Genomic DNA, 22,429 nt, shown 5'->3' with positions numbered 1-22,429 from the left:
GATGTACACTTTTTATAAATACACATTCTTTAAACAAATCAATAAAAATATGTATTGAAATACATATTTTCAAAGTCTGCTAAATTTCATTAAGGAAAAAAAACTGTTCTGGAAATCTGACAGATTATGAATTTATAGAAAAGCAGTAAAGGGCTATCAGCCTAAAATAAAAGGTGCCTTCATGGAGGTTTTTCTAAGAGAAATAGATTCATACGAATTTTTGTTTGCACCACATGGAGGGTACAAAGGGTTCCAGGCAAATGAAAATTACACCTGGAAATTTGCTATAGATCTCTAAACTATTATACACTCGTATATAATTAAACATTCATATTCATATATTTATACCTTAATCAGTGTTATTTGCAGATTTGTATCTGAAGTACTGACACTTTTATTAACAAAATAAATTATAAAAATTCCGGAAATTATAGAAATTTCTGGAATTATTTTTCGGGAACCATATAATAAATTTTTGTGAAATTGGGTATGGATGTAAGTTGATTAATACAAAAAATATATCATACAACATTCATAGTATCGACACCTTATTGTGCATTAAAGCTCATCAGTGCAGTAAGGTGCGAAACAAACACTGGAACATCAAATAAAATAGGAGACTAGAGAGTATTGTCCCCTCTAACAAAATGCTCATAGAGCTCTCATAATGTGAGTCCCTGCAGTTCCACTTGACTAATTTATTTCTAGACCAATGGCAGAATTCAAGGTTATGTTATGTCAAGAGAAATATTATCATACATACAATATTATATTTCAGAGGGGCATCCCAGAGTATTAATTTTTACCTCAAACTAAAAAACATTAATTCACATATATATGTAACTTACATAACAGATATGAAATTAAATGATCTTCTTACTATGATTAATCTTTGAAAATTCACCAAAGTCTGAGCTGCCTTTAAAACAACCTCATATCAAACTTTTCAACAGCCTTCTTTCCAGATTGCTTTGAATGCTTTCTATTTTTTTCCTCGCTATTGCTAACTGCAGCTCATAGGAATCAGTTTTCCAATGATGTTTGTAATAGTTTGAATGAGATTTAACCATCTGCATAACTTTAAAACTGATCAGGTTCTTTAACTTCCTTTTCCTCAAAAATAATTATGTTCTCAAATTCTAGAAGATAAATGAACTTATGACCATGTTATTAATTCATATACAAAAAAATTCTGTTACATGTGATAAAATTATATGACCTTTATTCCAGTTTGAGAACAAATATCATAACTGATTAAATATTACCTTTGTTACGGTTTGAGACAGATGACATAAATTGAGGAAATGTAAATCAGGGTATTACTGGACAGAATTCATATTAGTTGAATGTTTTTCTATTTATACTATCATTACTTTACGTGAAAATACCTTAGATGTTCAAGTATCATCAGCAACAAGAAGAGTAAAATTATTTTTATATATTATAAAATAATTATATTAGCATACCTCATTTCCTCCATAAGGCGGAAAACTTGATGAGCAGAGAAAAAACCTCTCCAAGATGCAGTAAATAATCTATCAACTAATTGTGATGGTTTAGGGACAGCAAATTTGCTTACATAACTATCTGCATCATCAGGGCTGTGATATTAAAAAATCAATCTATTAGTACAAAAGTTTTTATGAGATTTTCATTTCAGTATAGTTTTCATTCACACTTTTTATTTTACACACAAATATATATATATATACATTAAATATTTATATTTAATTTTAAACAAACTGTTATTTAAATTTTATTTTGATATGTAAAATTTAATTACTATATAATCAACAATCTGCTTTCTAAAAACTACACTTAAAAATAATAAAGATAAATATTAAACATTCCAGAATTATAGACAGATATGCTTTAAAATAGTTTATTTTACATACTTTAAAAAAAATTAGAAATTTTGATTACAATAACACTTTGTACAAAATAATTTTTGAAACTAAAGAATGTGATTTTACATTACTGATATTGAAAATACACTCCCAATGGAATGGAAACTTAGTGCCGTTTGTCTGATACACAAAAAGCGATATGTATTTGATTGCAGTAAACATGTAGGGGAATTAGTCTTCTGTGCACATCCTATAAAATACTTTCCTATAATGTTTTAAACATACTTTTACCTGATGTTGATATTGAATCATTGCGGCTTTAAGAGGGAAAGATTTACTATTCAGTAGATTTTTAGCCTACGGCAGATTTTTGAAAAACACAGATAATTTGGAATAGAAACACACACAATCTTTTTATCAATTTCAGAACTGCATATGATTACATTAATAGGGAATTACTCATTGAGGCTATTCGAGATCTAAATATTCTAGCAAAATGCATTGCACTGTTGGCTTTGACTCTTAAGGAAACAAAGATACAAATTCGTTTTCAAGATGAGCTTACAGAACAACTTGAAGTCAAAAATGGAGTGAGATAGTGGAATGCAGTGGCATGACTCCTGTTTAATTCTGCACTCGAAAAAGTTATTATATATATATATATATATATAATATAGTGCGATGATTTTGCAGATAGGCACAAGAATGACGAAGCTTAGCATCACAGTCTGGGCATTGTTTGGCGGAGTGGGGTGTAGCGAAATGAGGACACAGAAGAATTTAACTTTATAGATTCATACCTTTATTCAGTTCTTGTCGCAGATCATTTTTGTTTTAGATGAAATTCTCCAAATTACAAATCAAATAGTGTTTTAAACTAAATAAGATGAAATCTAGGCTTTTGATGTCATAAATATTCTAACAAAGGGGAGAAAGATGGACAGAGCAGCACAGAGTCTTGTAGCAGCGATAGTAGGAAGCAGTCAGAGATTCTAGGATCAATACTACAGAAAATATTGTTAATAATGACTCAATTACCGGCATTTGCAGCTGATATGTGCATTGTTGTCCATACTGTTCCTGCTGTTAATTCATGGCATTCAAAAAAGTGCAAAAAGATTTAACTTTTCTGTTACCAAAAATAAAACTAAATATATGCCTTATTTAAAATCTGACTGACCACTTAGTCATTTAGAAATTAGTAGCTACAGATTTAAAAAAGTCTTCAGTTTCACTTATCTGAAAGTGGAGATGAATTGTAAAAATGAGACAATGTCTGAAGTGCTATTTTAAATGAATATTCATTTCTAATTCAAAATGTCTGAAGAGCTATTTTAAATCCAGCTTTCTCAAGTTGGGAACTAAACTGCTTCTTTACAACAGACTTATAACATCTGTACTGACTTACGTCTTGGAAGTTTGGGTGCTAAATTTTTGTGATGAGGATGCCTTTTGGGATTTCTGAGAGGATATTGCATATCATACTTGATAGGATCCATGTAAATGGAACATGGAGAATAAGATCTATACAAGATCTATAGACAACCTGATGTAGTAAAATTCTTTACAGAGACTTTAATGGGCTTGTTATTTAGTCAGAATGCATGAAGAATGGTGTTATAGGAGAATCTTTCTGGCAGAGCTCATGGGAACCAGACCTCATGGTAGACTTTGCAGTGAGATGGATTGACTGTGTTGAAAATGACCTAAATATTCTAAAAGTCAATTGTTGGTAACACTTTACAGAAAGATAAATATTGGACATTCCAAAATTATAAATAGATATGCTTTAACATACTTTATTTTACATATTTAAAGCATACAAGTAAATACACCTCTGAAAGTAGTTACCAAAAGCAGAGATGCCTGGAGAATGCCAAGCCCCACCCTGTGTTATCAAGCCAATGAAGAAGCAGATATTGAAAAGTAAAGCATAAATAAAGAGGTGACCAGTTCATAAACAATTAAATAGAATGGAGTGAAACTCAGTTTGATAAGGAAAAAAATATTGCTACTACAAAAAGAAGGAAAAAAGCAGAGAATATCACATTATTTAGACAAATAAAAATATTTATAAAATCTGATTTTTGTTTTAAGAGAATAAAAGTTAGTGCAATACGAATAATGAGAAGTGATAATCATTCTATAAAAATATCCTAGAATTAATGAAGGAGGATTATCATGGCTAATCATGTGAAGATCTGTGCATCCATTTAGCATGATAATTCCCATACCATAATTCCACCATCATCAGATTGGCCTCTTTGCCTTTACTACTGTTACTGGTATTATAACAGGTCCCCATTTCCTTAAAAAGATCATCCAATGATTAAATTAATCTGGACTCTTCAGTGAATAATTCATTTATTAATTTGAAATCTACTTTTAACTTTATTGACAGCAAATAAATTTAAACAGGACTTCTGTTCACAGAAAAGAATGAGTCAAAAACTGCTGAATATTTCGCTTGCACATTAGATGTTCTACATTCAAATAAACTTTCATTCTTAAAACAGTAGTCATTTCAGCCCACAGTTGTCTCACACCTTTGCTACAAAGTCAGTGCAACAATTCACAGGTTCTACTGAAGATTACGAGGCTCAGTCACACTCATACTAGCTGACATTCAATCTCTGCTAGATTTTGTATTCTTTTGAAAAGCCTACAGATAGAAGTTTGCAAAATATTTAGTGTTACAAATATTCCAGCTTCTAATTGTGTTTCTCCAATGCTTCTGATTACCATACAAGCAACAAAATAAAAAATTAACAGTAGAATATATAGACATACAATATAATCTCATATTTGACATGCAGTGATGATAATTGAAGACATACAGTGATCAGTTAAGTTGTATGACTAATTAATATAAAATTTTCTGCTGTCCTAATAGTTATACTTTCTATCCTGAATTTTCAATGATTAAGCTAAACTTTCAGACACTCACACAAAAAATCAAAAGGATTTCATTTACTAATCATCTGAATTTTTTAAAACGTTAACAAAAAATGTGTTTCAGAATGCAGGTTCATTGTCAAAAACTGAAATCTACTAAAAGAAGTTGAATAAAGAAAATGAAAATAGCAAAACATTTATGTTTTTAATAATGACATTTGAAGCACCTTGTTAATTAAATCACATTGTTTTTTGTTGCAAAAGCATATAAAATATATTTTTATCTTAAATTGGCCCATACAAAAGAAAAGAATAATACAATGCTTCTTTTCTACAATTTCTGAAATATTAAAATTTTTTTTGTTCAACATATTTATGCAATACAAAAATAAAATATGATTTAATCTTTTCGAATAAATAAATATTAAAATATGGTAGAAAACAAATATGACATTAACTATGTAAACAACTACATTATAAAAATATCAATATTAAAAATATTAAAAACTGCTTACAAATCAATTTCACAAATGTGTGCTCCAATCCATTCTAATACATCTTCCAATACACTTGGTTCGAATAATTCAAAGTTTATTATTGGCACAGAGACAGAAATTTTACATGACTGTCTGTAAGTGGGTTCAAAAGCAATGCATTCATAACCTTGATTTTCAAAATACTTTTTTAATGACTGAGAACATATATCACCTGTAATAAATTTCACAATAAATTTTAAAATGAGATTTTTTAAAAATATTTCTTGCATACTATATATAAAATTTAAAAAAATGCTTTTGTTTAAAATATAAATTAATATAAATAAATACATAATGCAAATTAATAAATAAATTAACATAATAAAATATACAATTAATATTACAGTAAATTTCAAAATTGATTATATTTATAAAGGAACATATATGCATCAAGAAATGTTACTTCATTACAATAAATACAAGCAAGGAAAAAAGTTATGTTCTTTTGTTTGTTTAATTAAATATGACAAGATACATGAAGGCTATTTGCTTAGGAAAAAATATGTCTTTGTGCAGGACTTTTAATAGGAATCTAGTTTATACTTTGGGGAGGGGGTTGAGAAGGTGATATAATTTTAAAATAAGCTACATAGAAGATGGAATCAAGACCACACAATTTTAATCAAAGAATTAAACTGAATATAAAAAATTTCAAATATGTAACCAAAATTGTCATTTCCTGATGATTTTTTTTTAATTAGAAGAATGAAAAACTTACTACAAAACTTCACTTCAATTTTCTCAAAGATTTGCACAAATTTTGCAACCCACTGTTCAATAACTCAAAAATGCGAGATTTAAAAATATTCTTTCAACGTTATGAAATCTGAACAGTCATTGAAGATAACTGAAATATTTGGAGATGTGACTAATTTTTAAATGTTTCTAGTTCATTAAGTATAAATTAATAATGTATATTTTCTACTAATCAAATTAAAAACTGAATATATTGAAGCTGTTCATGCTTATTGATGACTGGGGAATATAAATGAAGAATAAAACTAACTGAATCTTCTATAAAAATATTCTATATTAATAACAAAACTATGCTTATGCTATTGTGATATGAATATCAACTCAAAATAAAGTTTTTTATGAACACAGAAAAAGAGTAATTTAAACCTGTAAAAGACTAAAAAACAGACATGCATGGTTGAAGCTCTGTCAGCTGAAATGTAAAGGCAGTCTTGTAGCTATGTTAAAAGAACATGCATATGTTTGAAGCAGATATGTGAAAAAGGAAAGCTACATTAAAACTAATAACAGATTATAAATGTGGAAATCAGTAGAAATTATTTCTCTAAAATGTATATTAACTAAAAGAAAAATTATGGTCACATATTAAAAGCATGGAGGAATTCCATTCTGCTAGACTGTAATCAACAAGCAGCAAGGAAAAAATAACTAATATATTGCTGCCACAATTTAAAGTATTATTTGAACTATGATGATTGACCAAAAATTACACTGTGATCAATTTATTGCTCATAAGAAGAAACATCAGCAAAATGAGCATTTGTAATGGCCACTCTTCAGTTTATTGAATATCAAGAATATGACTGATATCCATCTATCAACCAATAAGCTTCTTCTTACAGATTGATTTTTAGAGGCTTTAAGAACTTAAAACATTTTGGTGACCCCACATATGTTTACACCAGTTTTTTCTTCATTCATTCTCTCTCTAGGTTTTAGTTTAGCTGTACCATGCACTCCATGGTAAAAAGGGCAATGAGAAATTTTTTGCCCCCTTACCTGAATACCCAACGGCCTTTTTGTGGTGTTCCCTTTCCTTGATGCATTAAGCACATCTTATATTGCCTCATAGTTAATCTAGCCCTGCCCTTAAAGTTTTTGTTTATGTGAAAGGACAATGTTGTTATTTTATGTGTATCTGGTGATGTAGGCCTTCTCACCTGAGTAGATTAGTCATTGACAGTCTTTCCATTAGCAACATCCCTTCAATTTTAACGTTAAACAAAGCTGTTTATATGAATAATTTCATATTTTATGGAACATACATAAAAATAAGGTTTTCTATGGAATACCCTGTACTTATAAAATGAAGCATGTTTTCCTGACATTATTTTGAAACTAAAAAGAATGACAAAAATTAATCAAGCAAGCTCTTAAACATTCTCCTTCTATATTTAACAGCTAATTCTGTAATCAACTGTGGAGAAAGTTTAACAAAGTGTTCATACAAATGAAAGATAGAAAAAATGAAGACTGATTAACTTGCACAACAAAACAAAAAATAACTAACTTAGGCAAAACAAAACAGCTGTTTATTTCTCAGCTATGCAACACTGGAAAAATAGCATATTCTTTATTAAAGCATTACTAAAAATAAAAATTAATAGTAAAAATTTTAAATTATGTTAAAAAAATAATAAACAGGCTTTTCCAAATATTACCATTTGATTTCCAACTAAGAAGTAAATCAAAACGAAGATCATCTATTTTAGTAAGCTCATGTAAAACTGATTTATACAACTTCTTTCCAGGGAAAAAATTTGAATCTTTCATTTCAATTACACATGCTAGAAAAAAAAAAGTTAAGCTATAAGAATAGCATGATATACGTTTTCTTAGTACTGAAATGTATTAGAAATGTTTACAAAGGTCAATCAAATAATACAGTGGCATAAACACTGGGGGGGGGATTTAAAGCTGAATAAAAATCTGAATTTCAGATATTTTTAAGTGATGTCTTCTCTAATTAAATGCAGTACTAAATCAGCATTTTATTTCTCTTGTTACTTTTCGCATTTGCAGAAAAAAAGTTTCAAGATACATGCATATAGAATGTAACAAAACAGATGATAACAGCTTCAAGGTTGATAAAGATTACCAAAGGAACAATATTCATAATACAATCTGTGGTAAAATTTGAAAGCAGGAACACATAAGAGAGAACATGAAGAATGACAAAAATTATTTTAATCATGCATACTTGCAAGAAACAATGTTCAATATTTAATATATATATAATGCTTAATATTTATAAGACATGTTCAAATGAATAACCACTAACTTCAGTACATGCATCATGATAATGATGAAGTGATTAGCTTACATTTCGGAAGATGTCAAGTATATCAGGTACTTCTGCAGCAGTGATGTTAATTCTGGTGACAAGTTCTTCAGGAGAGTCAATCTGCAGCTCTTAACTGTCACTGTGTTTTACAGTTGTTAGTCATCCATTTGAACAAGCTTTTAAATATCAAACACTATTTATCGTAAATATCCATGAGTAAAATAACTTTTTGTTTCCCATTTTCTTCACACATATTGTTTCCACATTCAGATTCCACATTTCATCGCATACTATATCATGAAAGTTACTTTGTCATATTCAAAGTTATGATCATCAATTTGGTTACACCTTATATATATTTTGCATGCAAAATGCATAGTGAAAAACGAATCCTTTTTTACATTTAACTATTAAAGAAGTGATTGCACTATTTTTGGTCTGACAGTACTGAATAATTCAGAATCCAGAATGACCAAAAGCAATTGGCTGAATCTTGATTACACACTGACAGCAATTTTCTCTTCAGTCTTAAAATTTCCTTACACTTGAGCCTGACAGTAACAATTAACTGCGATACATGCATCATGAGGATTAACTCAAAGGCCCTAAGTGAAGGAATCTTCTGAGACATTTCAGCAATTTTTATTTTATTTATTTATTTTTTTTAATTATTATATCTTTTTTGGGGGAGGGGGGGGAAATTGACAGCAAGAAAATACATTCTCTTTCTTATTCTTTTTAAGTTCTGAAATATAGCTGAATCATTAAGAAAAATAATACATGAACACAATTAAACAATTATAATTAACTAATAAATATACAATCAAACATTCTGAAAAGTAATTAGTTTATGGGGTGTTAAAAAACTTTTCAAAGAGTTTGAGATTTAAGAAGAAATTAAATACTATATTTCACTAGACAACAGAAAATGCTCATATTATGCCTATGAAGTCTCATCTCTGCTGATACTTTTAAATATTTATTAGCAGTAAAGTGTATTATTTAAAAAGTAACTTTCAATAATTAAAACTTACTCCTTTATTTGGGTTATGAAAACTTTGCAAGACTCAAATTGATGGTTTTGTACAGATTTGAATTCCTCAGTTTTTAAATTAAAAGCATAATGTATGAATAAACTACAATTATAGAAATTTTGAGTATAAAAATAAAACTTGCAATATAGATATGAAGGTAATGAACAGAACTAAATAGATACTAAAGAACATTCAGAACTAAATAAAGAATCTAACAGCATCAGCTAATATTTGAACAACCATAAATAAAACTATAATTTACATAAAATCAGGGTATCATAAACAATACATATGCAGATATAAATACATAAGCATCTTCAAAAGAATAAAAAAATTCAAACAGATATAATTTTAATTTCTTGATACAGCATTAAAATTTCAATGATAAAGTACCAATTATAAAATATATTTCAAAATGGTAATTTTAACATATAATTATTTAAATAATCACATTAAGGATAGTTTAGTCATTGAAAATGTATTTAAGAGGGAAAATCAATACAGAATTGAAGAAGTCCATTTTGTTGACAAAAACCTTCTATAGTAGAAATTATGCAGAATATTTCAGATTTTTACCACAAAAAGGTTATCGCAAAATATTATGATTTAATCTCCTTCTATCACTTTCTCTTGAAACTTCATAACTCTAAGGATTCTTACTATATATATATATATATATATAAACTGTTCGAGTGAAATTATAATTAAAGGGGGAATACTCTTATTAAAATTCTATTATTTTAAATTACGAGAATTACAATTTGAAGTTTAAATTCCAATTTACAAATTCATTATTTTTAAAGTAATATTAATTTTTTTAAAGTATTAAATAGTAAAAGTTAAACTGGTATGGAAAAATTGCTTTACTAGCAATGGCCAATAAATATAAAATACTAGTAATAAAAATATGTTAATGATAATTAAAAATAAACAACCGATTAGACAGTGAAATAATACCAATTCTTCAGAGGGAATTAGCTTATTTCACACTCCCCCTAATCATTCAAACATCGTGTTTCATCCTTGCTATGCATATGCAAATCGAAAGTAGAAATGAAATTAGATGTAAATATTTAATTCCCCAAATTTAGCATACCCATACGCATATCAAGAATTTCCCTATGTGATGTAAATTAATTTAGATTATTTGGAATAAAAAACCTTATTTGAATGCAAATATACTTTTAGAACAAAACATAAGTATTGAATCAATGTGATAAACATAACATGTAAAACTTCAGAAATTATATATATACACACATATATGTACATATACAAAAATTTCACTCACACATATGTATGCAGATTTTCAACCACAGTTGCAGCATCATTATATTGTATTTAATAAAGAAAAAAAAAATGCACCCACACACCATACTACTGCTTGAAAGAAAATGTAACAAACACACCATACTACTGCTTGAAAGGAAATGTAACAATGTAAACCTGAAATTTACACAACAATGTTACACTGTAAAATTTATTATCAGGGAAAGGGGTGGAGACAACTTTAAACTGGTACAGATTTTGAACAAAACTCTGCCAATTTTAAAAGCAATCTGACATAGGTCCCTCTCTTGAGACACACATTTTTTTTTTTTTTTTTTTTTTAAACTTTTGAAGTGCAGACAACAATGCAGTTAACAGGAAAGTCAAGAGGTTCAGCAAAGAGAAAAATATTTAACTTTTATACAAATTAAAGTCAGAAAAAAATAAAATAAAATAATAATAAATTAAATTTTAAATGGTATTTACATGTTAGTGCAACAGTCTTGATAGAAATTGTGAAGTATTCTGAATGCATTCGGAATACTTGGAATCTGCTAAATTCTGTAACAAAATTCTGGTAATGCATAACAATTCTTCGGCTTTAATAACCAATGATACCATTTTCACATGCATTCTTTTTTTTTAAATTTTGTTATCATTATTATTATTTTTATTTAAGTTTCCAAAGGATTTTTGTAGACAAAGTATGCTACTTTTTTTAATTATATTCAATCATAAATAACACATAATTAGTTGCCAAATTTGTATGCAGTGCAAGAAACTGTGGTAAAATGTCTCCAAAAATATATTTTTCTGCAAAATCTCACCCGAGCAAAAGAAACAAAAACTGGCTTGTAAAGAGATTTATTGATTGGTTTTTGGGATAAACACTTAATTAAAATGTAAAATATGTAAGTAATAGTATTTATAGTACAATACAATATAGTACAGCACACTATTCATGCATTTAAAATAATTTTTTGCAATTAAAAGTCATTATTATTATTATTATTATTATTTCTATAAAAGATAGCCAGAGAACATGTGGCTTTTACATTTAATGTGGTTGCACTGATATATAAGTAACATATAATAAATGGAAATAAAATAAAAACCTGTTTAAATCATTAAATTTTAAAAGTTCACAAAAATAATTATATTTAGATCACTTTCCTTTCACGAGTGATATATTAAACTGCAGTTAAATTTAGATACTTAATTTTTGCCCAATTCATGTAAATTCTGTTACATGAATACAAATTAAAAAATATAATCAACTAATGACAATATTTATAAGTAAATCAAATGAAATCATAGTACAGCATACTTTGAAAATCCTCCCTTACATTCTTCTTGTGTTTACCAGAGTGTACGTTTGTTAAAGAAAGGCAACTAGCAATGTCTTTTCTTAATGATAAAATGAGTTTCCCTGAAAATAATTTTCAACTTTATATTAAACAAAATTTTAATATCATTATTTACTAAATTTATTCTACTTAAACAGCTTGTTATGCTCTTATATTTTAATAAACAAAAACGAAAATGCAAAATCAGAAAAGCATACATAAAAGCAGAAATAAAGAAATTGAGAAAAACTGGAAGCTCTGCCAAAAAATACATAATTTGATAATACATTTTACTTAATTTTTTACATTTGGTGATAATTAACTTTATTTTTCTATTCTTAATTTTTATTTTAAATTTGATTGATTGAACTCATCTTAATCTGCGCATTAACAGAAAGATGTATTGCAAATATGCTTCAGAAAAGGATCCGACAATATTTAAAGAAGTAGAGCTAAATTAAATCCCAAAATATGCAATAATAACAGAAATAGAAAAAATGCCATATAATTTTAAAGTGAATCAAAATTAAATTTCAGACTGACAATGAATTAATGCCTTATGCATTTCAAGTCCACATTAGATTATCTTTTAAAATGCAGAGAACATTCAATTACAACCATTGCAAATTTAAATTTACCTTAATTTTTAAGTGTGGATGAGTTTAAAGGGGGCGGGAAGACTGGGCTATCTCTTTGAAGAAGGGCTTAATTTCTAAAATCAGAAGTATCCGAGCCTTACAGAAGGCCAACAGAAAAGAAAAACAAACAACTAAATAACTAAATAAAAATAAATAAATATAATTTATAATTAAAATTAAAACTCAATAAAATGTACTGACATAAACAAAATTTTAATAAATTATTAAATTTATGATGAATAGTTGAATAAAAAATAAAATACCAGATCTTGTCTTATTTGGGGCCGTGGGTGGAATTACAATTTCACAAGTGAAACTAAGAAATAGCTTAGCCAAAACTAAGGTGTAATTTAAGCCATGAATAAACAGTATAATACAGTATTTCAAAGGATGATAGAAAAAATAGACCATTCATTTTCCAGTAATTGAATAAAAAAAGGTCAAATGGTTAATGCACCATTGTAAGAATAGAAAGAATGCTAGAAACAGTAATAACATATGGAAGGAAATATGGTTCCTTTGTCCTTTCATCAAAATTACGTTTCACCTAATTTTCCTTCCCACTTGCAGAGGAGTGCCCTTTCACCATTTCCTCTATTGTTCCCTTAATCTCAGTAACCTGTGCCAGAAGAAGGAGTGAAATGGGTTTGGTTTGCTTGATTATGGAAAAGCATGCTGGGATATCTGACTATGGAAAGAGATGCCTTTGCAGAGGATCTTCTAAAAGAAACTGGCTCGTAACTACATTAAATATGGGGAAAATCATGAAAATGCACATGCAGCCAGCCGTTTGCTTGGAATCAAACCCAGGTCAAACTATCAGTGTTCAGCGAATTTCTTCTCAGCCACATCTCTTAACTCCTGCCTCTATTTTCACATCACTAGCTTATATTGATATCTACAATCATTAGTAGTTATTTTTATATGAATTTCGATTCATAATTATTAAAATTTCTTCCTTAGCTTCTTTTTTAAATGTACTTACTAATCTTAATTTAGTTACTTATATATTTACATATTATACACAATTTTAAATCACAAAAAATAGTAACAAAAGCATCTACTCCTTATGATAGTTAAATAAATGTAATAATGTCATCATTTTTATAACTTCCACATGGGAAAAAACAATGCTAACTTTCACTGAGTAACAAGACATTATTTATTTTTCATTCCCATTTTCTCTCTTTTTAATGTCAAACCCGATTAGTGAAGAGTAATGTTTAGGGAATGGTTATTTTAAATGCTTACAGAGGAAGAAGATAACTATTTGATAGGTGTAAGGAAAAATTTGTCGCCCAAACAGTATAGTGGTTAGAGGAGCCTACCACTGTACTGAAGGGCCCAGGTTCGAATTCCAGAGAAGACATGGATGTTTATAAATGTATAGTGTCGGTGCGGCATGGTGCATAAATATGCGGCGAACTGAAAGTCCTCTTGTGTGGATTGGTGGAAAGGGAGAGGTGTGGGATACCCCTGTATTCCCCCCTCGGTGCTCTCTCACAAAACTGGGGGTGGAAAATAGAAGTCCAACCTCTTTTAAGAGTAGGCTCTGGCAACCATTGTTCCATATAATATGGACAAGACAGCAACAACAACAGGGAAAACTTTTTAAAGTTTTTCAATTTGATCATGTAAAGGGAAAAAATTCTTTTTACTAAACAAATATAATTTTGATTAAAACTCTTAATAATGCACTAAAATGTTAAGAGTTTCTTTCCACCTGTCAGAGTTCAAAGCAATAATAATTTTAAAATCCTTACTTTGAAAAATTAGCATATTTCCATGTAAAGTTACCTCTTAACCAAAGGAGTCTCTACTCAAAATATTTCACATGTATAATGTGAAGATGAGTCAGCTCCTGATGATGAGTCAGTAAAGAAAATTCCGTCCAGACAACCTTTATGCTAGGCTCCTAATTTTTGTCTGCTCTGGTATTAGTCAAAATCCAGTACAATCAAAAATATGACTATTTAATTAAAATTCAGTTTTATATTAAATATGAATCAGATTCGAAAAGGTCTTCTCAATTATTTCTTTATTATCTTAGCTCAAACAGCCCAGAATTTTTGCTGATTTCGGTGGTGCTTGTGTGCTTTTTTTATTCTTTTTTCAAAGTACTGCTGTATGCCAACAGCATTCTCCCAATTACAGGTAATGACCAATTCAGCTGAAAGCCTGAACACCATCCAAGATTCAAGTTTCTGAAATATGTATAACAAAACTTTTCCTGTTCAAGCTATGAAAAGTAATATACAGAATAAGGATCACCAAAACTTTGATCGTGAGCAACCAATAAGCTCATTTTTGGTGGCTCATGTAAAAATATTTTCTTTTAAATTTAATATTAAAAAGTAATACAATATGCAAATGATTATATAATAAATTCTAATCATGATTCGCAAGGGACATGATAAATAATGCTGTAGCAATAAGATTGCATTACAATTGAAACTATTCCATTGCAATGGGTATAATACAGAATTAAAACGAAAAAAAAATATTGCATCATAGAAAATGAATCAGAAACAGAAATTTAACCTCACTGGAAAGTTCTGTATTTGACATTTTCTAAGCATTCATCATTATTATTATATTGTGTAAATTGCTAATGAATGAAGGGAATAACATTGTATAATCCTACTTTATTTTGTAAAGTTGTAAAAATGATTTATATGGGCAGATAGTTATCAAATAACTTAGCATTTTGAATATTACGCATGTTTTATAGAGTTCAGTTATAATCATATCAGCACATTATAATACAAAATAGAATATTCTTATTTACACTGTATTGCTATATAGAATATTTTATTCAGAAAAACCAACCAGATACGTTTGAATTCAAGAACTGGAGAGGAAGCAGGTATTATTGGAGGGATATCCCCTAACTGGAGGGTGAGGAGAAATTAAAAGTAATTTGGGTGGAGTACTGAAGGGATAAAGAATCACCAGACTTGATAGCAGACTCGCAATGGCTTATATGTGAAGGGGGAAGGAATTTTGGAGTGAAAAAGCATGGGGAATTTTAACACAAATGTGTAGTAAGAAAAGCTCATTATGCAAGAAAATACAAAATATGCAACATGATGTCAGCCGATATAATTCTAGCTACCAAGCAGAATGTGACAAGGGTAAAAAAATGCTCTCCGAAGTGCAAGTTGTAAACTGAGAAAAAAGTGAGCTTCTGCGCAAGTGAAGATTTTAGTTCCCCTTATTTAATTACATCCTTCCAAAAGTTCAATTTCTAGTATTTTGGGGAACTAAAAACTTGCTCTCATCATATTAATACGTGTTTTATCTGCCCAAATAATTTTTATTAGATAATAAATCATTAACCAATTTTTTCAGGAAAATTGTGAAATGTCACAGAGTTTTAATAATTTCTTTTGGAATGATATTTACAGGCTATGAACTACCATATAACCACATCAATTTATTTTAGTACTAGCAGAAGTGCCCCATAACAGTTAAGTTAGAATGAGAGTAATACATTATTTTACTCATGACATCATTTGAAAATTCATATAATAGCATATTACACATCATAAGGGATGTATCATTGTAATGCATAAAAAATGCCAAAGATACAAAGTAATATTTAATACATGTACCACAACAGACTACTTAATCATAGAATCATATGATATATATACAAATATGAGATATGGAATTGCCATTTGGGTCAGCAAAAATAAAAACAAATAGATCATTATTTTGAGCAAAATGAATTATTTTGTGTGATATGGAATCCACATAAAAATTTTGATAGAAAAATATTATATCAGCAACTAATTATATCAGCAAAAATGGCATGCAGCCATTGTTGCTGATATATCACTGTTGCCATTGTTGTCCATAACAGCCAGCACTGTTGCCACTCAGAAAACTCAGGGCAAAAACTAGTGTTTTAAGCATTTTCATTTAATACCTCTGATTTTAGCTAATTTTTTTGTGGAAAAAGTGGACGTTGACCTTTTCGAGAACCCAGAAAAGAATTGTAGAAAGTTTGGTGATGATAGCTATGGTATACACATATTGTTTAATAACCACAGGCTCAAAAATTAAACTCACATAGGGTAACATATCCCACAAAACAGAACATTAAAAGCCAAATATTTTTTAGGCAAAATGTAATAATAGTAGGAGTTGTTATAAAAATTAAATATCACAAATTTGTATATTATTATGGAAAAAAAGGTCAGTGATTATGAATTTACTATACTTACTATACTTTTGGTTACTAATTTACTATACTTTTGGTTATTTCTAATTATTAGTTCCACATTTAATTTATCAATGGATGCATTTATGAAGCACAGTTTTAATTGTGTAATTTAAATCACCAACTCAATGAGTAGCTCTGATTACATTTATAAATGTGTAAAGTAATTACATCTTTCAATTCAAGATATATTTTTTTCACAAACCACACATTTACAGTAGCTGGGAGTTGGCTAGTACGAAAACTGATGAACATAAATTAAAACTCCAAACTCTTCTATATCAAAAGAGTTTCTTTGTTAATTTACTATAAAGAAACTTAATATAAATCATATATATATATATATATATATATATATATATATAATAGTTATATAATGATTAGCAGTATAAGATTTTAAAATTTTTATTATATTGATAATATAAATTTAAAAGAAATCCATATGAGTATTATTAACAGAGACAATAAATGTAATCATACAACTTCATTTCATAACGTCAAGAAAACATAGATGAAATTCTAGTTTACCAAAACTACATTTAAAGAATAAATAATAGAATAGTAGATGAAAGTGGCTATGCTTGAGAAATGATTAGAATAAGATAAAGTTTTTTTAAAAATAATTTATTATGAATTTATATTTCAAATGAGAATTTTTCATTCAAAATCATACAATTCAGCACAATTCAGAAAGATCTTCATTAATACATATTAACAATTACATTATATAAGAAAATTACAGATGTTCCATGCATTGTATATAGCACATTTACTTTATTTAATAACTCTATACGTTTCCAATACAATTAATGTAAGGATTTTTTTCGTGATAAGTTCAACCTTGTTCTGTTACATTTAATTATAATATTAGCACATAATTTAAGCAAAGGTAGCATGATGCATAAATATAAGATTTAACATGCTATATCTGAATATGGAATCTACTCCTGTTAAAAAGATATGTAACATAATTAAAGTGGGATATTTTTATTCCTGACACAAGTATGTGAGTCAATAACAAATTATTACAAATTTTAAAGAGAAAGATTCAAATTAGGTCATCAAGTATTAGTGATGTGAACGTTTTAGAGATTGGGATATTCCACATAATTTCTAGAAAAAAAGTAATTTTTTGTTACAAAAAATATTTCATTCACAAATTACTAAGTACAAAAATTTTTTCAAAGGGATTTCAGATATGCAGTTGAAACAGATTAATGATGATTTATTTATTTGTAGATCACTTGACATTAAATGAGAACTAGATAAGGGAAGGCTCCAACTCACTTTTTAATCATGGCTTAGATGTTCTAGAGAGATGAAGCGTGCACACAAATACTGATTGCATAGTAAACCGGAATTTCGAAAAAAAAAAAAAAAAAAGACTTACCTAGCTTTATGGTTAAAATATCATTTTTATTTCTGGATGACAAATTTCATTACACATACCTTCTTAACTAGCACAAAATTAGGGATGTTATAAACACCCACAATTTTATACAAGATGCATGAAATTTTAAAAACACTATATGAAAAGAGCCAAGCAATTAATTATGTTAAGACACAATAACACGCCGAATAAATACTAATTCAGAAGTCAAACAACAAAAATCAGCGTTATATTTTCAAAATTTTCGCAGGACTAGTTTCGATGGTTTTTACTGAACCATCATCCTCAGCTGCAAAACCGCAATTGTTGTTTGACTTCTGAATTAGAATTAATTATGTGATTGTGAAATGAAAGCAGAGGAGAAAGTATTAGCAGGATTATTTACTAAGAAAGTATTAGATTATTTATAGGTTGGAAATTCTTTGTTTGAATTTTAAATGATGATTGGGCAAGAGCTTTCATACTGCAGTTTACTGAAGGGAAAGACTATGTCAATGACAAAATTGACAAAATACAGATCCTTTGAATGGGGTTGTATTTAAATAGGAATTTAAAGTGCTATTGGCAATTAAATTAAATATTTGTTAATAATTTTCCTTCATATTGATATTTGTTAATAATTTTCCTTCATATTTTCATATCTTACACACAAACACTTTTCCCCCTTTTTCTGGTAAGCCCTTAAGATGGGATCGTTAAAATTCTAGCAACTCTATCAGCATCCATTCTTTTAAGCATCTGAAATGTTTTCCTGGAATGGAGGTTTAAGGAAAGGCATGTTTTTCATATTTTTCATTAATTTTGATCACGTCAGGAGTATATTTTATTGATTCTGTTTTGGTACAAATTGAAATTCACAAAAACGTAAAATTATCGGGAAATCGGGCCACCCTTGCATTAGGTTACATGCAATTGAACCGAACAATTCATTTTTCAAATTTGAATAACAAATTGATTCATTAATTCTCATTTTAGAATTTTCTTTGATTTAATTTAGTTCTGTGTAATTAGTTTGGGTTTTGCCTATTTTAAGGTTTTTGTAGTATTTTTTAGCATTTGTATATAATTTTTGGTTTAATTTGAGTACAAATGCATGTAGGGAAAAGATCTAAGGATTTGAAACCAATTAGAAATTTGTTTTAAAATGGAGGTTTGGTAATGAAAAGCAGTTTTAACTCTAAACTGGTTCAGAGAAACAAAACATGTATTTGGAATTCATTAATCAACTTGGTTCAAGGCTTCAAAACACTTTTCCCTTACAAGTTCTGTTTGAAGCCTTAAACAGAACAGATTAATAAAAAATAATTTTGGTATTTGTTTTTTTTAATGTATAATGTTCTGCAATTTAAAAAAATTTTCTTTTTTCATTTTAATTTTCAATTAATGATTCCATTCTAAAGTTTTATTAATTTGCGTTTATTCAGTCTGATTTAATTTATAACTATAGGAACAACAACTAAAGGTAAAAGGTCAAGTCGCTTAATTTTTTTTTTTCATTTGATTTCTGTTCAATGCATTTTGCTTCATGAAAAGCTCATGAATGAAGGTTGACTTGAATTACAGTCTCAAATGAAGCAGACAAAATAAATCCTGTGTGGTAATGATGACATGAGTTATAATCACAAATGGGATGGGGGTTGGGTAACAACAGCCTTAAAATACCTATTTTAAAGTAACAGACTATCATACTAACCAGAGCAGTACATAAAACAAATATAATAACAAAGTAACTATCATACTAACCAGAGCAGTACATAAAACAAATATAATAAATGTGATAACATACATTAAACAAATTATAGACATTAAACATCAAATTGCTTATGATATTCAAATTCTGCAAAATGTCCACAAATCCAAGGGCTAGATGACAGATAAAATGATGAGCGCAGAAATATAGGCAACATTTAAAATGATGTCTTAAGATAAAATACTAAATCACTCAAGTTTTTGTGGATTTAATTCCTAAAACAGCTTTTAATTTTTAAAATGCACTACTTATTTGAGATGGAAATTGTGGAAACATACTGACCAGTGCTTGTAATAGAAATAAAATTATTATCAGCTCTAATATTATGTGGCACAGCCTGGAGGACACCTGAAATATAAAAAGCAGAATCTTATTATTTCAATTTTCAGCCAATTTAAATTTAGATGATGATTCTACAAATCTTATAAGTTCAAATAACAAATGTTCAAACAAATATTATACTTTTACCAACTTTGACATAATTTTGCTAGAATTTGGATAAAAAGAAAATAAAAACTAATCAAAATTATGGGTAACATTTCATATTTATTGTTTAAATTTCTTCTCTAATCTTTAGCTACAAATTATGATGAGTTTTACTATTATATAAATTTAAATAAAACATATATTTAACACAGCACTTAGCTTCTTTTCCTTCATTCATCAACATATAAAAAATGACAGCAAGACTAAATTATCAGAAACAAAAAAAAAAAAAAAAAAAAAAAAAAAAAACTGAATAATGGTTTGTAAATCAAACTGGAAATGTACTATGATATATTTCATTAGGAGTAGCAAAATTTGTACAGAAGTAAATACGTTAACCCTTTCCACACCAGACTAAACACACTAGGGAATTATAACTTTAATTTAAAGAAAAGTTTCATTTCTGAAAAAAAAAATTATATACTTTGTTTGCCTTATTATAATTACTGTCATTTTATTTACACTTTTTCCCAATGTTCCTTTATTTTCTGTAAATTCCTTAAATTGTAAATACACATGTATTCATACACAGTCATTTTTCTAAACTTGAGCAACTACTCTCAAGATAAATTGATTCAGTTAAGGTAAATTTAAAGGAAATTCTTTACAGGAAAGATACCATCAGAAAGGAGAAACTCTAATGCTAAAGCTATGTTCCGATACATCTGAATAATAATATGCAAGTATTTAAAGATGTTACACAGACATCTAATATCTTTTGTCTGATAGTTGGGATAAGAATACTGTATTTGTATGGGGCACTGTAATATAATAATACCATATACCAATTTTTTTAGCTTATTAGATGGTAGTACTAATAAACAACATTTTCATATTAATATTGCATTACTTGTGCTTCTTTTTCACTTTCAAAAACATTTGTTCACTTGGCACTTTTACTTCTTATTTCAGACTTTTATTTTTCATTTTAAATATTTTACTGAAATTATGTTTGGTTTAAGAGAGTGAAGAAAGGAAGTCAAGGCCGGCTCCAAGTTTAGTCAACTCAGATAGCTGATTAGGGTGCTAACTTTTGGAAGGTCTTAATTTGCTTGTTTATGCTAATGAGAATTAAATAAAGGCAGTGTTGTAGCTAGGCTGTGGCAAAGGGGGACATCTGTCCCCAGGTGCAGCACCCAGGGGATGCAAAATTTATGTTATGAAATTTTAAAACAAAATATTTTCCATTCTTGGTACAGAAAGGGCGGAAATTCTTTAGTTGTCCCCGGGCGCTGAAAACCATAGCTACGCCTCTGAATAAAGGTATATTTTGTTTTGAATTAATCATACACTTTATTCATAAGGAGTATATGCTATAGACATCACCTAGGTCATCAAAACTGCTGGGACCTTAAAACAACCTCATTCATGCAAGAAATTAAGAACTTATTTTCTTAAAAATTCCTTTTATGTGTGCAAAAACTGCTTCAACATTTTTGCCAAACTTTTGTTTGAAAGTAATGAGGGAAAAAAATTACATGTTTAGATTTTATTATTCAATGCTGTAATAAAATTCTGAAATAGATTTCAAATGAGTGTTACACTGAAACTCTGTAAACTTTATCCAGAAGAAAATATTATAAATGTTCAGCTCTGTTTAGTACTAATTCCACAATAGAGAGAAAAATGTTGTAGAAAAGAGGTGTTGTCTTCGGTGAAAAAAATATATATACAAAAGTGTGGGTAAAATGTGCACGGCGGCATGAATGTTTGTGTATAAAATGCAGCAATGAATATTTCTGCAAAAATACATGTAAATAACCATTATATGTATTAAGAAGCATGAAATGAATTACATAACATTCAGCATTCTATGCATGTTTAAATGTGAAAAATTATGCAAACACATTCATTGGATAATCTGAAAGATGCCTGGTGCAGAAGTTAAATAGACATGCTGATGGAACACAACTAAATACAAAACATTTGTTCATAAGCATTTAAATGTACTGCTAATTTATTTAAACAGCAAT

The 22,429-nt window shown here is 28.3% G+C and overlaps 1 protein-coding gene across 3 annotated transcripts in view; it reads right to left on the bottom strand.

The window, feature by feature from the left end:
- The window catches only part of LOC118201515 (ribonuclease P protein subunit p40-like), a 39,032-nt gene that overhangs the window by 4,867 nt on the left and 11,736 nt on the right, over nt 1–22,429 (bottom strand). Inside the window, exons 3-8 of one of the 3 annotated variants that reach the window (XR_015040912.1) lie at nt 20,253–20,318; nt 11,949–12,050; nt 7,696–7,821; nt 5,258–5,450; nt 1,467–1,601; nt 881–1,139 (exon numbers count right to left, since the gene is read on the bottom strand). Coding sequence is in view for 2 of the 3 variants with exons in the window: in XM_035373630.2 (XP_035229521.1) it covers nt 1,467–1,601; nt 5,258–5,450; nt 7,696–7,821; nt 11,949–12,050; nt 20,253–20,318 (622 nt within the window). In the remaining variant the exon portion in view is untranslated. The remainder of the gene's footprint in view (nt 1–880; nt 1,140–1,466; nt 1,602–5,257; nt 5,451–7,695; nt 7,822–11,948; nt 12,051–20,252; nt 20,319–22,429) is intronic. The other 2 variants (XM_035373630.2, XM_035373631.2) reach the window with 2 other exon arrangements.

Source organism: Stegodyphus dumicola, chromosome 4 (genome assembly GCF_044657685.1).
Source record: "Stegodyphus dumicola isolate Sdum_Otavi_A_Nest chromosome 4, ASM4465768v1".
Lineage (NCBI taxonomy): Eukaryota > Metazoa > Arthropoda > Arachnida > Araneae > Eresidae > Stegodyphus > Stegodyphus dumicola.
The sequence above is the reverse complement of the archived record's forward strand: the minus strand, read 5'-3'. Positions and strand labels throughout refer to the sequence as shown.